This window comes from Plectropomus leopardus, chromosome 2 (genome assembly GCF_008729295.1).
Source record: "Plectropomus leopardus isolate mb chromosome 2, YSFRI_Pleo_2.0, whole genome shotgun sequence".
NCBI classification, from domain to species: domain Eukaryota; kingdom Metazoa; phylum Chordata; class Actinopteri; order Perciformes; family Serranidae; genus Plectropomus; species Plectropomus leopardus.
In genome coordinates this window covers 14,570,941-14,598,005 of record NC_056464.1, presented here as the reverse complement: position 1 = coordinate 14,598,005, position 27,065 = coordinate 14,570,941, and the positions used below count along the sequence as shown (strand labels likewise).

The 27,065-nt window shown below is 41.6% G+C and overlaps 1 protein-coding gene across 1 annotated transcript in view; it reads right to left on the bottom strand.

The window, feature by feature from the left end:
- celf4 (CUGBP, Elav-like family member 4) overlaps positions 1-27,065 on the bottom strand; it is a 124,891-nt gene that overhangs the window by 85,036 nt on the left and 12,790 nt on the right. Inside the window, 1 exon segment of the mRNA XM_042501820.1 lies at positions 13,261-13,343. Coding sequence (XP_042357754.1) covers positions 13,261-13,343 — 83 coding nt within the window.

Genomic DNA, 27,065 nt, shown 5'->3' with positions numbered 1-27,065 from the left:
CGCTCTTCCTGTGTCTCACACACATAAACACTCACCCAGCAGAGGCAAAGGCGAGCAGCAGAGCCCCTGCCAGGTTATATGGAGGGACAGAGTGTTCTGAGTTACTGCACAGTGCAGCCACTCTCCACGGCAGCACCATACAGAGTCCATAAAGCATGATGGATGGCCTATCATCATTTACCTCTTTGGTGACTTCTCAATGCTGTCACACCCCACCAAGCACATGCAAGAGAGGTGAGACACACCAAAACAGACAAGCAAGCTAAAGGCACAGCATAGCGACGAAAACAAAAAGAAAAAAGAAAAAAGGCTATGCGGACAAAATGATGCTAAAAGGAGGATTAGAGAGAGTGACAGAGGGAGGGAGAGAGAGAGGGAGGAAAGACAGAGAGATGGATGAGGGAGCATCTTTGATGTTAGCTAGAATTAATGCACACTCGGTCACATATGCAAACAGTTGCGCGCGCGCACACACACACACACACACACACACACACACACACACACACACACACACACAAACACACACTATCATAAGAGAACTGAACCATCCCCTGTCCCTTCTCTCCTTTGATGACAGCACCCCACACACGTAGAGGCTGTATTTAGAGCATGCAAAATCTACTGTCTCCTTCACTCTTCTCTCCTGCTCTCCATGCCAAAGCAAAGGGGGGGGGGGCGGAGGGGGGGGGGGGAGGGGGGGAGAGAGGGAGACAGAAAGAGAGAGAGAGATGGAATGAATACCAGATGTAGCGAGATGACACAGTGATAGTTTACATGTCAAAGTGGGTGAGATATCAACAATGGGAGCAAGAAAAGAGAAAGAGAAGAAACGCTGAGTGTGTGTGTGTGTGTCAGGGGGAGGGAGTCTGTGGCTGGAACAGTAAATAACTTCCATGAGAATGAGTGCAGCCAGGGAGCCAGAGGGGGCACAGGGCTCAGAGGCTGTGCTACACTGAAAAAGTACTCTGTGCATTGTGACGAGGCTGATTTTGAGCACTTGTGCAGTTTTAACCTCTTGAACCTGAGGCTGTCTTTCATTCACTGAAGCCCTTTACACCTTGCATTAAAATGCATTTTCGGTGACCAGTTTGTAATCGGATAGCGCTTAACCACATGAAAGTACAGGTGTAAATGCACCCAAAGCCCGTCGACGATAGATTGTGATACGATTAGCTAAACTACCTCTGGAGGTGCGTTTATAATTACTTACAACAAGTATTCTTGTTACAAGCTACATTTGCTTTAATGTCGGCAGATGTGTTTTTTTGTATGTTTTTTTTAAATGCAAGTCGCCCACCAGATCGTCCATGTTGAATTTTTGAGATAAAGAATAATTCCTATTGTTTTAAATGTTTGCTCTGTTCACCGCGCACAGACTTCACCACAGCATGTTAAGGTATGTAAACTTTAGCTTAATTCCAGATTAATATATAAACAAAGTTGTCTGTCAGTTTTTGGGCTATTTTTGGTCAAGTGAGTATTTGAGATTTGCCCACAAAGTTGTGGAACATTGTTAGAAATATTTTTAAAAAGCGTGTTGACTTAAGCTCCATTGAGATTAAAAAATTTAAAAAGTACTTTGAATAATGAAGTATTTTCTAAAGCAAGTACTCCAATCCTTTAACTCAAGTAATAATTTCACTCTGCAAATTTTACTTGTATTGGAGTAAAATTAGACTAGGAGTATCTATACTTTGACTTTACTAATAGAGTTGTACACTTTGTCCACCACTCTGAGCAATTATTCCAAACCAGCAAGGTAGCAGTGACGCTCTGTAACCTGACACTGAAGCTGCGGGGCACACAGTGGTCTCTCACTCTCTCATCTGATGCAAACACTACTACTGTGTCTCCCATCTGTAATGTATTCTTTCTGTTGATCACTGTCTTTACAATCAGGTAAGCCTGTTTCATCCTCATGGACCTTGCTGTTGCCTTGTTTTTGCCCTAGGCTTTCAACTAATGCCAATATAATCCTGACAGCAGCAATAGCAAAGTAGCAGTCGCAAGAAAGTCACAGTAGGGCAGAAGGAAGTGTAGTGAATGGGTCAAACATACATTGGACTTTCACCCAAGAGGCTGGTGTTTGTGTCCTGTGTAGGACCAAAAGTCAACTTGAGTTTTTTCAACCATATAACAAAGTTACTGGCATATTTCACACAAACTGTCTTTGATGATGACTACACCATGCTGCTGGAATGTAGAGACAAAGACTCCTCACCACAAAGCATGACTACTTGGAAGCTGGCTCTGTTGTGGTTTAGTCGGGTCATGCAGAAGTTCTCAGTGTCATGTGACATACTGGTTAAGTTACTGTAAAAACTTAATCATTTTGTTTAAACTTAATCATTTTGTTTAAACTTAAAGTAGTTTTGTTGATAAAACCTATGTTTCCTGACATATGAAAGTTAATTTAGAAAGACACTGTAGCATGTAATGAGTGGACATTGTCACACAAACGGATACATTCAAAACTGATGCCAGAGGGGCACCTTTACCAGAACTCTTCAGCTTGCTCATCTTTGTTTGAGGCTACATTAATTGCCAAAAACATAACGTACCCAAATCCCCAGCCAAACTGTCATAGATCAAGTTGCATTGTGGGTAATGTAGACAACAGAATCTGACATGGAAGAAGAGTGCGTGTAAAAAAAAAAAAGATGATATCTCTGGTTTTGCTGCATCAATTTTAATTTCTTTTTTCAAAAAACGAGTTGTCAATATTATAAAGGGTAAAATGCTAAAACGCTGTGTTACTCCTTTAAGTTAAATACTCCTACATGCACAGGGATAGGATCTAGAAAAATATACAGTATCCTACGTGTTATTGCAAGTACTCAGAGTGAGTAGGGTCTCTCACTGAAGCTGGTATTTTGATCTGGGGTGTGAATGCAAGTCAACAGTGTTGCTGCTGCACAGAACATTGAAAGAAAATGTTTCCAGACTTCGTGCCTTCATATAAACAGAGAGAGAGAGAAAGCAAAAGAGAGAGAGAGACAGAGAAAGAGAGAGAGAGCAAGAGAGAGAGAGGGGGAAACACTGCATCTCTGGACAGTGCCTATTGATCGCCACCCGGCACACATCACCACAACTTTCACAAATTGCTATTGAGAAGTGACCTGTAATACAATTACTGGCCAATCCGGGGCCTTGGCTGCCATCAATTATTAAAAGCTGCCTGAGTCGTGGCCCGCTATCCGGCCTCAGCTGGTGCGTTGTGTCATTATCACATCTGCCGGCCACCAGCTCGCCAGCTGCTACAGCTTGGTATGGAACAAGATTTCTGAGCGCCACTTTCCACTCTGTCGATGATACGGCCAAACGAAGAAATTGAAATTGCTGTATTATATATTCCAGCGGCTACAGTGAAGGTGAGGTGGTGAAGGTCGCAGACTCAAATGGGTTTTGTTTTCTCTTGGCATATTACCATTGAGCATTAGAATGGTATTTACAGAAGAGTAAAATGTCTTTGTGAAAACTGTGGGTGAGTTTCTGCTTTATAAGAACTTTAAGAAAAACAACATTAATATTGCAGTGTGGCTCACCACTGGGTCCTAGTTTTAAAAAACGCTCAGCACAATACCCGGCAACAAATCAATGGCTACTGTTTCTACTCCTAACCTGCTACGTCTCACAGTCTTCTAATAACGCTCTATATGTTTCCACCTTGCCACACTGTTAGCTCTTCTGTAATCACTTATACATTCATTGAATAGTTTCTGTCATCAGGGTTATGATGAAAGAAGACAGAGAAAACAGCAATGCAAGCACTGCATGATAATTGCCCATAGCTTTGAACTGACACAATAATTTTTCTTTTAGTTGTTCTCATTATAAAAGCCCTTGTTCAAACTGGGCTTGTGATTTTTTTCCTCTGCAGTCATTGTGAAATAATTTATTTGTTATCTGGCTTTACACCAAAGTAGCACTTTAAAATACTGCTACCACAGAAGCAGCGTTGCATTTAAAAAGTAACTTTAACATCAATTTTGAAATCCTTGAATGGGTTTTACTCTCAAATTCTACAAAGCCATTTTGGAAAACAAATGATACATAATGTTCATTGATTCAATTAAGTATTTTGAAGAGACTTCGAATGAAACCAAAGGGCTTTTAGTCAACTATTCTCAGTGTACTTTACTTTCACACCAGCAGTTGGTCTGAAACTAACAAAAAGAACCAAAACTAATATAAAAAGAACAAAATGCACAGTACGGTGAGCTTCATGCTGGACGATAAAAGCTGCAAGAGTTCCGTAAAGCCTGAGGAGAAAATAAATCCACTGAAAGAGAAAATGTTCTCCGGTGTTTCAAAGCCTCTGCCCTTTCCTGCACTAAAGAGAGTAAAGCAGAGCCACACTAATGCATGTCAGAAAGAAAAGGTATACAGTGATGACCATAATATTCTCCAATGATCAATAAAACACCACTCTAATAGATACATTATATTATAAATGTGACTGATTTATTGCATTTTATTGTTTACCGTTATCTGTTGCCTGTTTCCCAACATTTAATGTGCATGGTAAATTAACTGAAGAGGCTATAGTAAATATATCAGACAGTCTTGCACTTACTGTTGTGGAGAGACAAGTGGGGGCTCAAGAGCATGAAAAAGACAAAGAGATACAGCCGTGTGACATACAACTATTCAGAAAAGCCTGAACTGGCTGGGTACTTCAAAGCAACTGGAGTCAAGCCTACTCACTACAGCAGCAGCAGCAGGACCTAAAACTATGACAATGGCAGAATGACTATGACAACCAGCTTATGGAGATACTTACATCTTTGTAATGTACGCATGGCCAGGGCTGAAGCCCGGCGCACACTGGTTAAGATGCTATTAAAGCTTGTTTTTTTTTCCCCGGAGAAACAGCTCCAGCTGCAGCAGCCCATGCCTCTCCCCAGTGACGGCCATAGCCACTGCCGCGTTTATATCTAAAAGGAAGTGCAGGGCTTTTATGAAACAACTCCAGTCATGCAAGAATTGGATGGATGGTTTCTTAGCACTTGAACAATAATGTGTGGACATCAGAAGTTTTTGTCAAACTTTTTTTCTTTTTTTTTTTTTACCTTAATGTGAATCATTTGTGCCTGGAAATGACTTTCTTTTTGCCACTTTCCATTCTGGTGAGTACATGGAGGAGTCCTAAAGTGCTGGTAGTGACATTAACACTTGTAAATGCTCAGTGGAGCGGGCTGCTGAGGATGAAGACTCACTGGTGCGCTGTAAGGCTATGCTTTTTTGGATCAATACAAACTCAAGGAAAGGACAAGTTGATTTCAGACTGTGACAATAGCTTGAGCCAGCAATAGATTGAGATGCTGAAAAGAGCTATGGCACCTCTGAAATTTCTCAAGTGGGGACATGCTTTTAGAGCGAATACAAAAACATTTGGATCACCCAATAATGGCACTTACCAGAGGTGTTTTGAATTGCCCGGACAGCTCAATCCATTTCTTTGGAGAGCATATCACACTTTTTGTAGTACTGCTGGCTGGCTCCATCTTTTCTGTCAGCAGTAATTTGTAGTAAATTGTCTTAAAAGGGGAGACTATGTGTTATTTCAAATTATAATAAGCTTTAATACATCAAGACTTGTCTCAACACGTCCCAATGGAGAGTGATAATGGGGCATTTTTCTAAATTCTCATTTTTTTGAATAGTTACACAGGGGAGTCCTGGTGAAATCTCCAAACTCTTCCTTTTAAACACTACAGTGAGATCAAAAAGTGGGTTACTGCTATGACATTGCATGCACTTCAATAAGGCTCCATTGTATAAAGGTGTGTCATTTCACATATGGATCATCAGTCCACTGGCCCAGCGGGTAGCATGCACCATTTCTGAAATTAGTTGGATTATTGGACTAAAGTGAAGTGCTGCCTCCAGACAGATGATTTTTTCTCATTTGTACAATCTGCTCAAACTCCACTTGGCAATGGGAGGTTGTAACATCAGGCCTGGAGCCCAATGATAATGGGAGCATTCAGACTTTATATGACAAAAGATGGTGTGGAGGCTTGTAATGATCTTTGTTACAATTATGGCACCATTCATGCTTCACTCCTTTAAGGGGTTTAACCAAAAAGACACCATGTGGCCAGAAGTATGTGGACTCCCAAACACTACGTTTGTACAGCATGTGATGACTGAACTTCTCATTTGGGCATTTCTTTTATATAAAGTGAACCTTTTCTTTTTAAAAAAATGTGAGGATCTCATTATAAAAAATATCCTAACTGCTTGTCCTATCTTAAGTTTAAAAAAATGGGGAGAAATCCCATCCCTTAGCTACTATAGAAGCAATTCCTAAACACATGGCTGTTTCCTATCCATCTCAGACCTCCTATCATATCTTAATTGAAAGAAGTATTTCACGGATATACAGATGGCCCTCACATAAAATAGGCTGTCTCTGCAGCAGAAAGACATAAACACTTTTAAAATTGGTGCTACATTACCAGAGAAAAAAGAGAACAAGGGTGCTTTGGCTCAAGAGGTAGAAAAGCTACAACTACTAGAATGCTTTGCGCCCACTCTCGATCAGTTGTATACTCTCTGAGGTGGTGTCTTGTGGTGGGCAATACGAAAATGCAGAGGTACAGCCTGTAGTTCACAATACCACAGTTCACCTACACATACTACACACACTGTTTTAATACAGACCTGGTTGAAAATTGACAAAGCATCTAACTATAACTGTAAATTAGGTTCCTCAATTGGCAATCCTCCTGTCAAGCCTGTATCTTTGACAAGAAAGTGTTGGTAGGCTACTCAAGTTAATGTCAGTGACCTCACTTATAATTGGCTGGCTAGTTTGCCATCATGTGCCATAGATGGGTGTTCAATTTTAGCTTCAAGGAGTTCGAAGCACTTGTGTCTGAGGAACCCCTAGTTTTTAAGATTTTTTTTTCTCAATTGTTTGGATGAATTAGGCACAATAATTTTTGCCTGTTTTCTGGCACGAGGCATTGAAGAGCTGAAACAAATTATCTGTCTCCGTCAAAGCAGTGCTCGAACATCTTTCAAAGTTTAGTTGGCATCAACTAAATGAGTAGGAATTATTAAAAAGGATTAACAACTGTAACATTTTCACTGGCCCCCATGCTGCTCTGTTCTGTTGAATAATCTGTTTTCTGACTGTTTTCGTCTACACGGCTCTGGTCTACTGGCAGTGGGAAAGCAGTCTATTGCATATTTTTAACAGACTATCATGTCACTATCAAAAAAACAAACAACACATACATGCAGTGATTTTGGTGGAAAGGGTGTATTGATCCCAATATTCAGTAATGTTGAATTAAATTTTTTTTTATGTTTCTTTTAATTTTGACTTTCCTATGAACACAGAAGTGCTTTTATTTTGTAGAGACAGTAGATAGGCAGGTAACAAAGAAAAACTGACTGGAAGGAAAACACTTTAGTAACGTTAATGTTAACGATGTAGACAATCACAAAGAAAATAAGTAATAAAGACAAACGAGGAGAGTTTAACATAGCTTAGCTTCGGTCAAGAGGACAACAAGGTATGAACTGAATTTTTTCATTTTCTTATTGAAATGTGCTGTCAGAGAAAAGTTTCATGTTTTATTTTGCTTTTTGTTGATTAATTACCATTTAGGTCTTACGTTGGTCTATGAAGTTCATCAAAGGAAAAAAATGCATTAGACCATCAATTCAGGCTTGTTAATTCAACTGTCATGCTAAAAAGGGTACAAGATACAGCTCCAGACTGAAAGCACAAAACTTGTGCAGACTGGACCATATAGTGTATTTAAACCATTAAAACGTAGGCTTTTGAGAAAAAAAAACAAGAAAGTTCATGAGCATGAATTTATCAACAAACAGTGGAATCTGTGTTTAACTCTGAATTTATTACAAACACTACTGTCAGGAAGTCTTTCTGCTTTTGTACTGTCTGTTGTGGAGACTCATTTGAATTTTTATTGCAAGCTTATGACCTGCCAGATTCAGGCTGCATTCTGCCTCACTTAAAAGCTTTGCTCCGGTTTGGACACTAGATACTGTTTATTCTTTTGTTACCCTGACTACTGCCACCGCCTTCTGCTCTTTCTTTTCATTGTAAGGCATGCTGAAATAAGTTGCTTATTGGGTGTGTGGGTTTAGAAAAATCTTTTTTTTGTGAAGCATTTATCCCTATTGACGCTGCATGCCGGTGCCTCGCTTGTGCATCGCTCCAGCATTCTGTCAATGACTGTGGATTCATTAATTGGAGTGTGTTATGTGGCAAACGGTTTTCTTTTGGATAAGGGTGATTAGGATAGTTGATGAGGTGATGGCCTGAGGAGAAGGAGGGGATGTTTTAGCTCCAGGGCCTGCAGCATTATTCATGTGGACGTGCAGCTATTCCTCCAGCACACTGCACCACTAATCTAAATCTACAAGAAGGAGAGAACTACTGTACTTGTGCACGCTTATGGAAAACAAATCATAATGGAGCACCATCAGCCCTCTCCCTCCAAACACCCCTTCACCCACTTCACCTGTGGAGCCTGGCAGTTATCGACCAATGAGGGCAACTTATTGAGAAAAAAGCTGCCATGAAACTGGGTCGCAGCAGCCAATCAATGCCATAGATTTCTTGCCCTGGCATTATCTCAACTGGGGGGGGGGGTGAAAAAAGAAACAGACACAAATCAGTTGGTATGGAGGCACTTCGACTATACCTCTCCTCCCACTCCCTCCATCCACCCACTCTCCAACCTGCCTTCATCAACCCCTTCCTCTTTCTTCCCTCCTGCTATTCATTTGCTTTTCTGTCTTTTCTGTTGTTTGTTTGCCCCTGGGCTAAAAACTCTGTGTGTATGTGTTCCATTATGTATGTGTGTGTGTGTGTGTGTGTGTGTGTGTGTGTGTGTGTATGTGTTCCATTATGTATGTGTGTGTGTGTGTGTGTGTGTGTGTGTGTGTGTGTGTGTGTGTGTGTGAAAGCGCTCTGAAATGACGCATTGATTCACAGTGTTCTATATTTTCTCATCTGGCTCACTATTACAGTGCGAGTCAATCGACGCCGTATTTCTCTCCCTCGCTCGCTCCCTCTTTTACTTTCTCCCTATTTCTCTACCCCTCTCTCTCTTTCTGTGAGTATCAGAGTATCATGTTGTTGAATGGAAGTGTTTACGAGGAGTGTTGTATTGCCGTTACAAGAGATGGGTTTGGAGTGTGAGTTGGTGTTGTGAGTATCAGTGGTGTGTTTTGTACCTGTGCGTGCTTGTGTGTATTTCTATGCATTATTCTGGCTTGGAAACGGTGCTAAGTATTCAAGAGTGCATGCTCTTTTGTGCACTGTGTGGGGGCACATGGTAGTGCCTCAGCACTACATACTGTAAATCTGACAGTGTGTTTGAGTGGATGCCAGGTCTTTTTTATTTATTTGTGTGTGTGTGTGTATGCGTGTGTGTGTATTGAGTATTTATATGTGTGAGGGAGGATTTGCTGGTGGGTATTTGTACCCTGTGGTTTGTACACACACTGCACTAGCTGTAGTTCTGCAACTCCACCCTGTGACCCGCACATACGCACACAACCACACACACGTGCATGCACAGAAACACATCCTCCCACTTGTGAGGACTTTTGCCAGAATCAATAGAGGCTTTTTAATGCCTCTTGCTGTAGTACGAGTCTGAAACTGGAGCACAGGATCACAAATATGGCAGGCAGAGCCCAGCGTTTGGGACGCGCCCCATTTTTGGCCTGTCTCACGTCACTATCCAGAAAAAAAACCTTTTCTATTTATTTGCTCACTAGCTGTGTACCAAGGAAACAGAACTCTTCAGTGGTGTTATATTATATTATATTGTGTTTTTCAAATTGGATGGAATGGAAGGGTTATGAAACAGGCAGAAATACAATAATTTAAGGTCTTTCTTTGAGACTTTATCATTTTAACATAACTCTTAAGTGCTGCAGTTGGTTGAAATCTGGGGAAAAGGAGGGGTTATATGCACATCTCTTTCTTTATTTTCAGTGAAGGTCAAGGGCAATTGAAGAACAGCAGGGAAAAAAGGAAGGCATGCCCACATACTTACTCAGTGCCACAAAAATGTTTTATTGGATCACAACATTTCAACCAAAGGTCTTCCTCATGTGATAGCTTTTGAACATGTAAAAAGTATGTTGTTAATTCTGGAGATTTAATGAAGCTGTCGACATCCTTTCAAAAAATCCTGACAAAACAGATCCACACTGACAGACATTTACATTTTTTCTTAAAGAATATTATTCAAAATATTATAGGAAATGATCAAAGGAAACCTGTGGTACAGGCCAATGCAGAAGTGCCAAAAACCGCAGTTCCGTGAATAGCCACTTAAGGCTAACTCTTCATAAGTAATTTCAGCATTCATTTCTTTCTTTTCTTATTTTTTTTACTTTACACATTCAGATCTTATTAAGGCCCAAAGTTATGCATAATTAAGGGCAGGGCCACTTGAGAGACAGGATGTCTGCAAGGCATCACTACAGTCTATGATTCAGATCCACCTCACATTCCTTCACAGCTCAAATTTCTCAAACCTCTGACTCCAAAAATCCCAGATGTTAATGGCCAAAATGCCAAACTTGAGGCTTCAAAATGGCTGTCCACAAACCAATGAGTGACGTCAAAGGGAGATATGTGCATTATTTTATAAAGTGTGCAGGCTTTGTGCCCTCCCCTGGGCCCCCTTGGGCCCCTGGGCCTGCACTTACAAGGTCTGCTCTATGATCCATCCATTGCTCCACGGAGTTTGTGTTTGTGTCTTATCATTCAAATGTGCCTCTTGAATGTTTCGAGTGTCCTCAAAAATGCAGTTGTTTCTGTGTCAGTGGTGTTGATTTAATTACGCCAGCTGAAAGTTACTCTCCATCAGCATAATCCTGTGTACCTGGAGTTTGTTGCACTATGAATGAGGGATGTGAAAACAATGTGTCATCTATCACAAATAGTTCAATGTCAGTGTCACTTTTACATCAGTATTTTTGCTTGTCGCTTGTTTACCCAAAGTCTCTCCTGACACTGCACCTGCTCAGTTATGCGCTCACGCGCACACACGCACACACACACACACACACACACACACACACACACACATGCACGCACGCACGCACACACACACACACACACACACGGCAGCCCTTAGTACTTTGTCTGAGCTACACCAACAGCCTACAGCCATGCTTACAGGGCATTTCCTCTAGGAAGCCAAATCCCCTCTTCTCTCAGCTCACCTGGCAGCAAAAGAATAAAGACGGCAGAAAACTTTTTAAATGTAAGGGTTGGGGAGCAACTTTGACGATAAAAAGCACATCAGGACGCGAAGTGAAGGGGAAAGAGGCTTTAAGGGGGAAAAAAGGGATTTCATTTGCAGGGTTTTGGTTGTGTTGGCCTGTGAGTGGGGGATTGATAGAGGATGGAAGGAGGTAGAGAAGAAGGTAGGTGAAAAAAATCCCCAAAGGAACGGAGGAAAGAGAGTGTAGTTGTGTGCCATAAAACGTCCCACTGCCTTTCCCAGGGCCAAGTCCTCGCTCTGTTTCTAATGAACTCATTTATTCTGTTTTGCTGGCTTTACCTCCACCAGCAACAAAACAAAGTCTCCTGGTCTGCCTCTCCGAATGCTCTGCTTCAGGGTTTGTTGAGCATCTAGGTCTTCCTATGGCATTACCTTTGTTTACTTAACACTCACCATCAATCAAATGCAAACCTGAGACTGTCCTCTGCTGGCAAAGGCATCGCTAATTAGGATTTCCTTCTAAAGCAAAGTTGATTGCAAGTGACTGATTAAATGTTGTTGGTGCACTACTATGTAGCGTGTGAAGCCAAATACATTCTCTTTCCCTTGAAGATGTAAATACAGAATCCTTAAAAAAAAGGTTGTTTTTATGCCCATCTCTTCAGGTCCGTGTCAAACAATAGCAACAAAGGCAAAAACATCAATCGGCAGCACATTTTGTGTGAACACAAAATCGCATTCTGGTTTTGGCCAAATATTTAATCTCTCTTCGTCTTTCTCTCTCTGTGTCTCTGTCTCTCCCTCCCTCTTTCTTTCTGAATAATATGCCACTGGGAAGTGGAAAAAAAAAAAAAAACTGAGAGCACGGATCCCCACTCCTCCGCTCTTCTCGGCTGCACGTCTGTGATGTCATAATCACTCACATCAAAGGCTGTGCGCTCAACACGGCGACTGTCAGCTTCCCTGGAGGCGTCATTAAAAACGAACAGAGCAAACCGAGCCAGGCCTGACAGAGACGCATCAAAACTTCCTAACGCGCACATACGCACACATGAGCAGGCAGTTGCGTGCATGCACACACGCGAGCAAGTGCGGAGGCACGTGTGTTCAGGTGCATGCACACTCAAGCACATACTAACTGAAATGTATTGCACATGCACACACACAAACATGTAATCATCAAATCACATAAAGAAAATGCTCACAATGCATACACATACACACACACACACACACACACACACACACACACACACACAAGCTAACAACTGAATATCTATCTGTTCTTTATGACAACGTCAAAAATCCCAGCATGCATGTATAGAAGCTGAGCATTTAAATGAGACATGCATTGCTTCCAGCTGCATTGTACATGTGAGGGCAAAATCCACAGCATGTGAACATCTGTTTTAAAGAAACACTGTCGTGATGTACATCCATGATGCACACTCATGATGCCGAGCAAGCACATAAATGTACAAAATAGCCCACATCTACCCACTCAACCGCTTTTTATCCCTCTCTGTCTATCTCTCACACGTTTGCCCACACACACAGAACGCATGCACGCACGCGCGCGCGCGCACACACACACACACACACACACACACACACAGAGGCACACATTCATTTACACAAACTGGAGGAAGGACTATAAATAGTATGCCTATGATGCGATGCTGTGTGTGGTTTCTCCCTATGGTTTTGTGTGTGTGACTGTCAAAGTGAAGAGAGAGAGGGGTGGGGGGGGGGGGGGGGGGGGGGGGGTGGCAGAGGAAGAGGACGGATATTTAAGAGAAAGAAGAGCTGTGCTCATGTCTGGTGTACAGCCAGTGATAAACAGAACATGACAAGCATGGCAAAGACAGTCAGCCCCCTTTGATTTGAAATGAATATAAGGTATTATATGTTAAAAATGAGCATCGGTGTTGGAGTTGCTGCCAGAGTGAATTCAAGATGTGTTTATGTTAGATTTTTTGCTTCTGGGTGGACATGGCGTTTTTCTTCTTGTATGACTTACCCCTGGCAGGGTCTTCTGCTCATGCAATGCATTCTGGGCTTTCAGGGCCGACTCTCTGGCACAGTAGGTGAGGAAGGCACAGCCTGAAATACAGAAAGAAAGAGAGAGATGATTATATTATGTGAACTGGGGACAGAGAGGAAGAGAGAAAGCGACATGGGAGGGGGCTGCACCAATCACTAGCGAATAGCCAAAAACAACACACACACACACACACACACAGACAGAGAGAGAGAGAGAGAGAGAGAGAGAGAGAGAGAGTAAGCCTGCAGCCATAGCTCTGAAACTCTGTCTACATGGCCACACTGGGACTTCGCTCGTGTTTGTGTGTGTGCCTCATGTGCGTGTTTGTGCTCAGCGAACAGTATTTCAGCGACTGAACAAACCGAACATTCTTCTGTACACAAACGCAATCCATACGCAAGCAAAAAAATACATGAAAGCGAGAGCAGAAATTGCGGCTTTGGTGATGCCACGATTTGTGCATTCTGTTGCACGAGAGCCAATCTGCCCGCAAAACACATCAAATCTGACTGAGCTTTCTCCCTGGCAGTCTGAAATAGCAGTTATCCATTCGTCCATCGCACTCTTCTGGCTGCTGTGACAGGGATAGACATTTCCCTGACAGCTTCTCTCTCTTTCTCACCCTCCCCCCTCCCTCCCTCCCTCCACCCTTCATTTCTCCGTCTCCCTGCTCCATATGTTCCAAGACTACCCACAATCCTCGGTTTTGTTAGCACCTGGGCTGACATGTGGGGGTGGGAGGAAGATGGAGACGCAGGAGGCAAGGAAGAAGAAGAAGCCGTGGGGAACGTGTAAGCCGTTCCCTCGCCACCCCCTGTTGACAGTGAGGCGCACGCCACTGTCAGAGAGCTGACAAACTGTCAATCTGCAGATCAAGGCTAATGATTCATGTGTTTGACAGTTTAATAAAACACTTACAAAGACGATTGCACAATAGGCTGCAGTGACACAATTCAATCTGAGGCAAATATTCCTCCTTGCAGGTGTTTTGCATATTTACTGTGGAAATTTTAACTTATGTTAAAAAAAAAGAAAAAAAAAGTAATGGAATTCAAATAAATTCAAGAAGAAAAAAAACATCCACAAGGGACAATTAGTCTGTGGGTTTGCATAGTGATTATATAAAAATACATTTGAAGCATTTGAAGGGTTCTTTTTGGTAAACATTACAGCTGCAAGAAAGAAAAAACTCTTAATGCACAGGCTTTTGGGTAATTTTATTTTTAATTTTTTTTGGAAGTCTCCATGCAGACATTGACAAATTGTTCCCTGCTGCCATCCTACTAACACAAGCACAAAGAGACAAAAGAACCGCAGTTTGTTCTGGGAACATCAAGAGCTGAGCAGACGATTATCACAGACCCCTCCCCCCAAATAAACACAAGCACATTGCAGTTTAAAGAAAGCCCCTTCCTCCTATGGCTATTTCCAGTTGTGCTTTGCTTTGTTCTTCTTGCATACTGGGGGCTATTTATTGTTGAGGGCAGCACCATGTACTGTGTGTAGAAGCAGCATGCCTCCCATCCTCTCGGCTCCGTGTCTTTAACCCCGGGTCGTCCTGATGGCGGGACACTGGGGAGCTCCGCCTGTTGGTGTTTTTAATTAACGGGCCTCTCTCTCATTAGGCGAAGTGGGAGCTGGCCGCTGACAGCTTGGCTACCTCCTCGTCCTCTCCGGGCCTGTCGTGTTAACGCTACATGCCGGCGCCGTCCCACAGGAAACACACGCGAGCCTCTGATTCACGCGCCTGACACTCGCGTGTTTGAAGCCCGGGCATCCACAGCATCCAGTGGTATTTTCAGTGAAGAAGTATTCAGATCCAGAAATAACATCCCGCAATGTAAATATACTTCAAGAACAACACATTATCTGTTGTTACGTGTGTTACATTATGTATTGCATTTTTGATTGTTACTGTTGCACGAGACGATATGCACCATTTTAATGTTGTTGGTTGTTGTTATGGAGATTATTTTAAGTACTTTTTGGGGAGGTTATTCCAGTAGTTATCGACCTTTCTTGTCTGATCCAGTCAACTGAAATCCACAGTCCAGTCACAAATACAAATGTCAAAAAACCCTTCATCAAACCCTGTTGCCTAGAAATAACATTTATATACTACAAATATCTACGCATACAGTTATTACAAGAAAATTAATGGATAATTCACATACTTGCCAAGCTGCAATTTTTTTACACTGAATGTATCAGTAAAATGTTTATTGACGATGTGTAGACTTTGTTGTTTTAGAATATCCATTCTTGTCATATTATATTCAACCCCATTGAAACAAAGCAGTGTTTCAATGGGGTATTTAATAGCCTAAGTAACAGAAACATTGTGTGCAATAGTCAACCTTTCCCCCTCTCTGTCACTCTTTTTCTCTCAAACACATTTGTGTGCCCCTCGGTGGAGTGCCCAGATTTTTTTTTTTAAGATATTTTTGGGGGGGATTTTTCCCTTTATTTGATTGGGCAGATTGATCTATTAGTGTGAAAGTTGAAAGGAGAGAGGGGATGACATGCAAGCAAAGGGCCAAGGATGGAAACCCACAGCCGCTGTGGCAAGGACAAAGCTTCTGTACATGGTGAGCCCCCCTGTACCAGGTGAGCACTGGGCACCCCGGAGTCAATGGATTTAAAGGTTGTGACCCAGGCAAATATCTTCAGTAAGAATGAGGACAAACTCATGGCTCATGGGGGGGGGGGGGCTGCTCCACACAGTGTCTGCTGAGAAAAACCCACCATCCAGCCAACGAGCTCACTTCAATCTGCAGCCAATACAAAAATGTAGCTTTTCCTACACTTGAAAAAACATTGCCAGGGAACATAGTCCAGGCAGCAAATGCATTCCTTGCAAAATGTATTTTTTATTTCATTTTACAATATCAGGGTTTAAGACGCTGACTATGTCCTCACAATGTCCACTGTTTGAGTTTGGCTGGGGACCTATGTTGCATGGCATCTCCCATCTTTTTCCCCTCTCAGTTTTTATAATTTCTTGAGTACAAGAAGTCCTGGACCTCCGTTTTAATGTATGCATTGTACTACATATGGTCATCATATGTGTTGTATAGAACAGTCCTAATCTGCAAATTAACTAGTAATTATTCTTGCAAATATATGTTGATGTGTAACAATAATTCTCGCCAATATGTTGTGAATTAAGAGAAAATTAAAGTAAAAAGTAAAGAACAAGCACCTAAAAACTGTGCTTCAGTGCTGTACTTCATTTTATTTATGTTCCACCACTAAGTGTATTTGCACACGTATGTAGACACGCAGATACTAACACAGTCACACAAACACACACTCACGTACACGCACACACACATGAAAAGTGACAGTCAACAAACGTTCAATTTATCATCATTGTCACAAGTCAGATGCTGGCAGCGGCTCTAGTATCTGACTAAGACCCATATTGGCCCAGGAGAGAGAGATAAGCTGTTTGTTTCTGCTGTCAATGCTGCCAATTTGGTTTCCCATCACTTCAAATTCAAATCAACAGCAGCGCAGAGGGGATCTGAGAGAACGTGTGTGTGCGTGTGTGTGTGTGTGTGAGACGAGAGGAGAGGAGAGAGACGGGGGAAGAGAGGAAGAAGGGCAAGGGAGCAAAAAGAAAGAGGGGGAGGAGAACAGCAGAGAGGAAAAGCAGAACAGCGAGGGATGCTTGGTAAGAGAGGGAGAGGGAGAGAGAGAGGAGATAAGATCACCTAGCTTCTGTGAACACCATCCCCCTGTGTCCTACACTCGCTTCTTATCTCAACCGCTGCAGACACCCTAAAGGGACACACACCCACCGAGAGAGAGAGAGAGGGAGAGAAACAGGAAAAGAGTGAGAGACAGAGAGAGAGGAATGTGGAGAAGAAAAGGAGAGAAGATGAAAGAAAGCAGCAAGGGAATGGTGGAGACTATGAATACTTACTGGTGGGGAAAGAAGAAAAGACACAAGCTTCAGTGGTGAAATCCACCAACTGTCACCAGGCCTCATTTAAACGACAGCTGTGTTGGACCACATACAGCTTTGACCTTGTTAACTACGGGACACATGCACTGGTAGTTTCCTCAACAAGTTGACGATTGGGAAACTACATGTACAGGATATACAGTATACTGTTTATCTATTTGTATCTGACATTTGGGTTTTGAGTCATCTTGGGATCAGTATATTTAAAACCAACTTCTTATGTTCTCTATAGAGCTGAAGTAGGTTTCATAAGTTATGAAGAACTGAAAATCAGTCGTAATATTATGTCAGGTTTTCAAATACATGACTATAGTAGGAACCTCATTTGTCACTGTGAACAGATGATAATTATAGCTAAAACATTTTTCTTTTTCTTTATTTCTGAAATTGCAGATTATCATCTCACTGACATTTGTATATTTACTACATTAACAAATCAATGAAATGGACAGCTTTGCTACTAAAGGTCATTGCATTGCCATTATCAATCCCCTTGACGGGGGCAGCTTCAACCACAAGTGCTTTTCCTGTGCCCATTTGTTTTCCGTCTCCATCACTGGAAACCATGACAATTTCTCAGTGTTTAAGTAGACTTAACAAGGAAGCGAGGAACAGCAGGTTTTGCTGCTGCACCTGCGGGAATTGTTTTTGGAAGTTTGTCATTAGCTTCGAGTGTGTGTTGGAATATAAAGTTTACAATGTACTCTTATTTTGAAACATATAGGAAGTAAGTCAGGGAAGAGGGCATTTGTTGGAGGTTTTACAGTAGAGTAGAGTTTTAGAGTCTGAGTTGAAATGTATGGCAATAAAGCGGGTGGTGTTTCACTCCATAATCAACTGCTGAATCCTTAACGCCTCAGCGCGACACAGGGGAGACTACACATTCCTACATGATTTTAATGTGCATGCAGTACCAGCCTCACGTAGCCAGCCGGGGGCATACAGGTTACTGTGAGGTTAAGTAAAAAAGTAGAATTTAGGTTGTTTAATTTTTTGCCATGTTGTCATTTTTTTTTTTAAAGAGACACAAAATGAACACTGTAAGCAGACTACTTGATAACCAAAAATTACTGCAATGATACAGCGTTTGTATAGAGATGATTCTGTCCCCTTTTTAATCCATATAGGTGGCTCATCACTGTAACAGTGATCACTATAAGCGGTTTCACTGCTAATGCAAAATATCAAATAGATAGTATTTCAAATTGTTGAGCCTTGGTTGAGTGCAAAGGCACATAGACAATGGGACCTGAACGAATTTTACAGCTATTTTTGTTTTTTTTATATTAACATTTTTTGGCCACTTGATGTCAGCAAAAATGAGCTGTTAACACAACACTGACATATTATCACTTTATCACCTATGTACACATCCCACAAACTTCAGCTTTCATTTGTAATCCAGTTTTTGCTCTACTTGAAGCTCTGTTTTTGGTCTCCACCAACCTCTGAGAGAATTATCCGACTCTTGAGCAGCTAAATGCTCTAACTGGTTGCTAACATTGCCCGTTAGCTGTGTGGTGATGGACAGGTAGTGTACAGTGGGTTTTTAGAGTTTTTCTGCTAAAAAAAAACCAAAAAAAAACCAGCTGCCTGCCAATGGAAACACAAGAGTGGTGAAAGTGAAGCAATACAATGAATTTGTTGTACCCCCAAAACAATGAGTCCAACAACATTCAGAATCTAAAGCATAAAGAGGGGGTCTGCAGAGCTCAGAAATAATTGTCTGTTGGTTTGTCACATGTGTCATATGTACCATATGCTGTATAGCTTTTTTAAGTTCAATTTTCTTGCCTAAAGGCAGTCATATCTAAAGATATTTATCCCATCATGTATATTTCAGGTGTAATTACAGAATGTAAGGTTAATTCAATCCCCAAATTCCCAAAAACAATAGTGAGACCATGACCTCTGTGACCTCAGTTGTAGCTATGGCCCTGGATGGAGACACACAAATCTTAAAATTCTGCTATAAAACTAATTATGCTTGTATTAAAAGTAAAACCACTAATGCCTTCCTGAATTAGCGTTTTGCAGTGTTACTGGACACATGAATTAAATTTTACCAGCATGCATTGCCTGACGCCACCCAAGACTAGAGAGCTTGGGGACAATGTTATTGCACAGAATTCTCTAATTATCTTGTGCCTATTAATTCAGGGATTGTAAAAGGCTGACAAAAAAGTTCCCTCCTCTCACTCTATCCTTTTATTCCCAGCCACAGACGGGGAGAAACTCCCAGTGATCATTTAAATATTTCAGAACATCTTGGTAAGAGCCTAAAAAGAGTCAATAGCATTAAAAAGCTTTATCCACGGCGCGGCTGAAACTCCACGCTGCATAGCCCTGGAACTCTGCCTCGAAAAACTTTGGCATGAAACTTTGTTTGAGGCTGTCCAATTTCAGTCAGTCAATAGAAATCTCCACATCTTCCCCTACCTCAGTTCTGTTAGCACTTATCTCCGCCTGAAAGGGTTGACCAAGGACAGCCTTTGCTCAATAAACAGAAGAATGTTTTTTTTCTCCTTTTTAAAAGATTGACCTTAAGACAAGAACGTTCTGACTGGATTTTTGTGAGTGCTAAGGCTTAGATAACACTCTTCAATTCACTCTTGAAATGGGTCAGAGTAAAGACGAAAATTCTTGACTCATTGTGTTCAGAGAAATGGCATATAAAGCCTTGGTCTTTTAGTCATGTGGTGAAAATGAGTACCACTGAGTGCAACACAGGAATACTAATAAGCAGGAGGTGATTTGAGAGGAAATGAGGAGAGACACTATCTCCCCTTGTCAGCAAAATGTCCAAATGTGTCCCCCTTGTTAACCTGCCATCCCTCTCCATCCCCTGAGTCTGGACCCTGTTGTCGTCCTGTCTGGACACAGACCTAGAAACATAGATGTATTGTTGCCAGAGCACATCAAAACCAAACTCAGACATTTTTTTTGCTCAAAATTCAATTTCATTTTTTGAAGCACTTGAAGATCCACTTATCACTAAATCATATGTAATGCAATAAAGCCAATACAAACAATCAGAATTGTTTAAGTTATCATATTAACATCTAAGGTGTGTTGATTCACATCACCAACTCATGCACTGAGTATCATGTAAGAAAACATTCCACCTTAAAAGTTGCCGGCAGCTGCCAGCAGTAGCCTTTGAGCGGCACAGTGAATTAGATCACTTTTATATTTTGATGTAAGTTTTTGTATGAGGATGTAACATTAGTTAACCCACGAACACCATCACGTCATTTGCTAGCCAAAAAAAGTAAAAGAGGACAAGGAAATTATCTTAAAGTTAGCAGGGACGAGGAGGGAGGGTATATTAGATATGATCTGATATTTACAATTCTCTTCTTGTTTTTTGTTTCAGAGCTAATGCAGGCTAACTACAGTAATGAGAGATTGATAATGTGGAGCAACATTTTTTCCTACACTAGATATGACACAAAGACAGAGACTATATTGGACTGACATGCAGTGAGCTGTACATTCACCACTTTTAAGCAGAGGGCAGGAAATAGTGTTATCTCTGAGCCTGACAGGGCAAAGCCTCTCCTCATCTGAGAGCAGCGTGAAAGCAAGGAGCGCTCACTTTGCAGCTACTTCTGAGGATGAAAACAGCCCCAGTTTTAATTGTCAAGGTTATTAGATGAGCCTGATCTCAACCTGCACTGCAATTTGCTCTTAGAATGGAGGTCTCAAATGCAGCTTTATTTGCTCAGCACAATTAAGAAAACAAAATCAAGAAAAAGAAAAAAAAGGCTTCATCCCCCTGTTAAAAATGCATCATTTGCCTGATGCTAATACCGAAAGTGTTGTATTAAGTGATTTCTGATTCAAAAATGAAACAGTTGCCCTTGTTTATAATGTGATTGTTACGATTAAGTTTGTATCTGCTTCAAAACACCATAAAATTAAATAAGAAAGGTTTATAGCTGCAATGCGGCTAATTCTACTTCTGGAAATAAAATATACACAGCTACTGCAACCAAGTTTGTATAACTCTTATGGATTTTTTTAACACGTCTAACTGTCTCACTGTCTCCATGGCAAAGGTCCTTAAAGTGCTATACTCATACATAAAATGTGTTGGATTAATTAAAACTGCAGACTGGTCTAAGTTAAATATCTCCCAGTGAATTAGGCATCGAAGTGAAAAACACAGACGTGCCACACTCACACTTTTGGTTGTGCGAGGAATAGTAATCCAATAAAGTGAGGAGCAGTCGCTCATATCCCCTTCACCTTTGCTGACCTTTCAGATCATTACTCACAATGGAAAAAAGAGACAGAGGATAGAGGCTATTTTAGGGGACACGGCCAAGGTCTCCAGGAACACTCCAACTTTCTACCCGTATCATCTTAAAAATCTTTAATTGGCAGCTGTAAACCCTGATTAAATAAAAAAGCACTTTGAAGCCCACAATATAAGCCCGGAGAACGCAACTGTACTCTGTGTGAAAGGGAGGGGTGCGGGGTGGGGGTGGGGGGGGGACACACACACCAATTACTGTTCACAGACCACATCAGGCATTTTTTTTTCCATTCTGTAAAAAAGGCCTTAAAAATTCAGGAGCTGTTTCGTGGACTAATGAATGCTGGTCTTGAGTGTGATATTATTTCAGCAGAGTGAGGCAGAACTAAGGGGCAGTATTATGAAAGAGGAGGTGAATTCATTTATAATGGAGTGTAATAGCAGTCCCAGCTCTCCTATAGGTGACTATATGCAGATCCCTTAGTCTGCTCTTTGGGGGAACAAGAAGAATCTGTAATATAGAAACACACACCACGCATGCCACTGAGGGAACTGGAGAGCAAGAAAAGACAGAGCAAAAGTTAATAACCAGGTGACGGATGAAACTCAAAAGGACTGCACTACTGTACTTCTACACCATTCTTAAAAATGCAGGACAAAGTAATTTAGAACAATAGCGGCTCCAGTTGTAACTAAATTACTCTCTGAGATGAGGATATGAGGATCGTCAAATAAAAGTTATTATACTGTATCCTGGGTGAAAACTGAGCTCTGATTGACTGCAGGGTGTCAAATAAATTTTAATAACTGGGCATTTCCTGCATAACTGTTACATCATCATGGCAAATGGCTGTACTCCGAGAGTTTAAATGCTACTTTTCCGGGCAAAATAACCTGAAAAAAAAAAAGCGTAGAAACTGCCCAAAAATTGGGAGAATAAAAATCACCTGATTTATGACAATAAAAGCTTAGAAAATCACAGATTACAACATAAAAAACTTTCAATGAGTACGTGCCACACTCCTGTTTCTGCACACAGTGGTATTTCTAGGAGGCTTTAAAGCAACAGAGAAGGAAAAAGAAAAAAAAACCTGAGAAAATAAAGACCAAGAGAGTTGGATTTGGGCAACCTCCATATTAAAATGCATGCAGTAATCCAGAGATTACAGGTATTAATAGCAAATGCATGCAAACTAAAAATGTTCTCACACACTTTGATGCACTTTCACATTACAACCTTAGATAGATTTACATTTTTTATTACATAAAAAGGGTGAGAAAGAATTAGCACCTTCAAATGTTATTCGTGTGTGAGTGTGTGTCTGTGTGTGTCTTAGTCCCTGAAGATAACAAGTCCCATCTCTCGCCCTGCTTCTCAGAGTGGCCGTCTCTAAGCTGTGCTAATCGATTGGCGAAGGAGGAAAAAGGGCCAGCTTTAATGTGTTGCATGTGAAGGATTTACTGGAGAGCAGAGCCACTGAATCAATGGCGTAGAAAATGCATCATTAGGACAGTGTCGTCCCCTCACACCACCCACCAACCCCCCTCCCGCCACCCTGCCCACCCCCTGCACCCGGCCCCTTGAGGGTCGGGGCAGAAAACACATGCAAACACACATTTATAGCCACACACACTTCTGCACAAACTGGGCTTATGTCTGATGATTGAGCTCTCAGGCACCAAGTGAATCACATGTAACATCAATGCTCGAACACACACTCATACACAAACTTGTTAAAAGCTCCCCTGATAGCGAAACATGCACACACGCACGCACACGCACACGCACGCACACACACACACACACACACACACACACACACACACACACACACACAGTACATCTAGAGCTGTCCCCAATATCCGGGCAGATGAATCGCCTCATTCTCATCCTACCTCAGCCATTTTGTCTGGAAATGTTTGGGAGACCCAAATTTAGCTTTTCACAATATGAATTATTAAACGTGAAGTGACTCCTAAGATGAACCAAAAGTCTGTACAGTTACCAGGTCGGGCACTTTGGGAAATGTATTGATGCTGACTAATAAAACAATGTACAACTTGTAGCAGATGGATTTTTTTTCTGAGTATTTTCATGCCTAACAACTGTTCAGTGTTTCATTTGGGAACTTTATAGTTGGCAGAGTGGAAAAACCTCTGATACAGTGTTTAGACCATCATGGGACACTAAAACTCTCTTCTGAAAACCAGTCAACACAGCACTTTAAGGCTGAATGTCTTGCTTCATCTCTTCTGTGATTTGGGTTGCTCTCATGGACATCAGGGCTTTAAAAGACAGAATATACCAGCCCAGTAGCACAGAATCACCAGTATGTTCAGACTCAATGATTCTGCACCTCATGATACATGTCCAGTGCCAATGTTCAATACCAACACAGGATGCAGTGCACCCTGAGGCAGCAAGTAAGGGTGTGGACGCTGGGGTTGTGAATGGGCACATAGCTTGCCCGGCTTTCATGCAGGAGACCAGAATCTTGTCAGAAAACTGCAATTATCTTCCTTTTTAAGTTTTGACCATTATTTCCCCTACATAGACCAAGTATTTTGTTCGTCTCCAGTAACCATCGATTATTCCATTTGCCATAACCACAATTTGATGTATCCCTGTATACTGGCATAACTGGCCAACATAGATAAGACAGATGGATAGTTTTGCATAAATAAATACATAAATAATACATAGTTTTATATGGATGATATTTATTTAACTTTCTGTAATAGACCTACATACAAAGTATAGAATATTTCATTCCTCTCTGATGTGTAAATAATTTGTCTGAACAAAGATCTGTTGTGCCAGTTCTCTTTTGGATATATGAGAGTAAGATGTTAGCAAAATAGATATACTGTAAATTCAACTGTATCTGTAAGCGTTACCCATAACCTGGCGCACTTTTTTATCTAAATATATGTTTTAGTGAGAGTGAGAGAAGGTCCTGTTCCTTGATGCAGTTTTGGAGAAAATCAGTTTTTTATTGGATGAAAAATTTTATTCTAAACATTAAGCTGAATTTTCCATTTAAGAAATGTAACAAAAATTTTGTACGCTGTCAATTTTAGTTGACCAAAATCAGTAGGTCAGTCAAAAGTCAGAATCATCCAAGAAAATTGAAATTGGTGTATCATAAGTAGAGATACATAGACCGAGAGACAAACAGATAGACAGACAGAGGGACGGACGGACGGACAGACAGAGTCAACAGTCAGATGAGGACCTGGCAAAGCCGATAAATCAAAAATCCGTCTCCAGATGAATCATGTATCACTAAGAAGACAAAGTGCTTTAACTCTGTCATGGGAGTGGTCCCATGTCTCGTCCCCCCGGTAAAACACTTACAGGATAAACACTCCCATTAATATTCCTCTGTGCACCTCTCCTCTCCACTCTACTCGCCTCTCTTCTCCTTTCCTCTCCCTGTCCTATTATCCTGCCTCGGCGGACATCCTGTCCTGTCCCGTCCGCCTTGCCAACCTGCAAGATGGAGATGAGAGGACGATCCAAACGCAGAAGGGGGAACATGAATCATTACACTTCCTGTTGTTGCACACCGTCCGGGGAAGGAAGAGAGAGGACGCCCCCGGGGCTCCGATTGATTCCGGAGACTTAATTGGGTTTATTAGCCAAGATGTTGGGCCCCGCGAGGAGGCTCCCAGAGGCCGCCGAGTCCCCCCCACTCCCATTCCCACTCTTCTGAAGGAGAAAGCCTGCGTAATTGTTTTCCCTCCATCTTCTGTGTCATTGTCAGATGGGTCCTGCGGGATTATTAGCAACCCCAGGTCCCTCAATAATTCATCCAGAGCTATTTATACACAGATGGAGAGTCCTCTAAAGTCTCCCCCAGTGAGCTTATCTGACGCTTAGACAGACAGACAGTGAGAGAGAGAGTGATGGAGAGAAACAGTGCAAGAGAGAGACAGAACGAGAGAAAATGGGAGAGACGTACAAAGGGAGGACGGAGGATGGAGAGAGGCGATCTCAAAAAGAAATGCAAAGACGAAGCGAAGCAAGTCTGACAGTGTATAAAACAGTGCGAGCGACAGACAGCAGCGTTTTAGGTAGACACAATGACAACGTTTCTGGTGTGCATTGAGTTTCAAGGTGAAACTCGCTCGTCTGCTTTGCCAAAGTGAACAAAAGCACTGTCCCGGGAATAGCACACCCTCACGCAACACACATTAATGGCTTTTAATCTTCCCCCCTTTTTCCTCCATTTAACACAATTAAGATGTTTGCAAAGCTAACATGGACCACTAGTCGCTATAGGAAGGACAGATGAAAGACATTCGGGGATTTCCATATGCAAAGTAAACACAGTTATCCGTCCTTTCTAACGTGTCAATGCGTAAGACCAACAAAACAGCAGCCAGCCATTTCTTAAATCACCTAATAATTCAAACATAACATTAACACATTAGCATATTAACATTAGCGCATTAAGTAGCTTCTAATCCCAAACAGATAGTGGTTGGGCTACAGGAGGCTGCATGCCATGCTTCTAATGGCTTTGCAGATACCTGTGTCTTTCCGCCCACAAGTTGAGGGGGACATTTTGTTGTCGTCGGGCTAAGTTGGTTTTCAAAGTCCCTTTGTTGGTGCTCCAGCCACAGATAATTATATATATTCATCCCCTTTGGCAGTCACTTTTATCCAGCTCATTTAGAAAGCTTGGCTTCCTCTTGGACAAATTGGGACATTGAAAGGCAGATTGGAGTGATAGTTTTTAAATTTTGCATCGATGGCACATTACTCATGGCAACTATAGTGAAGGAAAAAGACTCGCTTAAACACCCTGTATAAGCTGGCCATTTATCTGTCACAAAGAGTATTACAAAATTTTTGCCATTATGTAAAATATATTCTTTCAACCGGTACAAATGGGAAAATCTTCTATTGTAAATCCATAATGAACCATAACATGAGAGCTTTAGGTCTGGAGCCTAACTGCCGATTAATTTACAGAAGATGTAATAAATCACAAATAACCTTACTGTTTTATTTACAGGCTTAAATGAGGGACTACTTTACAGCCCACAGTCAAAAACAGGTAAATCTACGTAAGTTTAACAGGGAGGGTGCTCTAGGGGGTTACCGTGTGTGTGTGTGTGTGTGTGTGTGTGTGTGTGTCTGTGTGTGTGTGTCCCTTTTTTTATGATTCTGTGTCACCTCTCTAAATGTAGACATTTTTGCAAGTCCATGAACGCAGTGCAGACAGACCACATCTTGAGTTCTTTTTTTACCTCAGCAGCAGTTTGAGGAGTTTGAGTTGCAGGATGGATAATTGATCTGTCGATCCAGTTAGAGCTGATCAGATCATATCAATGGATAAGAGCAGCTGTTGCTGTAGAGGTGCTTGACAACAAACTTTTAGACCCGTACATTAAGTTTCACTTTCACCGTGACCCAACAGCATATCAAATAGCACTGCTAATGAATGATCTAGCACCAAAAATATAAAATCAATATATGGCGGCAGATGGTTAAATTGTGGCAGGCTGCCATAAATAAATTAATATGTGGGAAACCCTGGA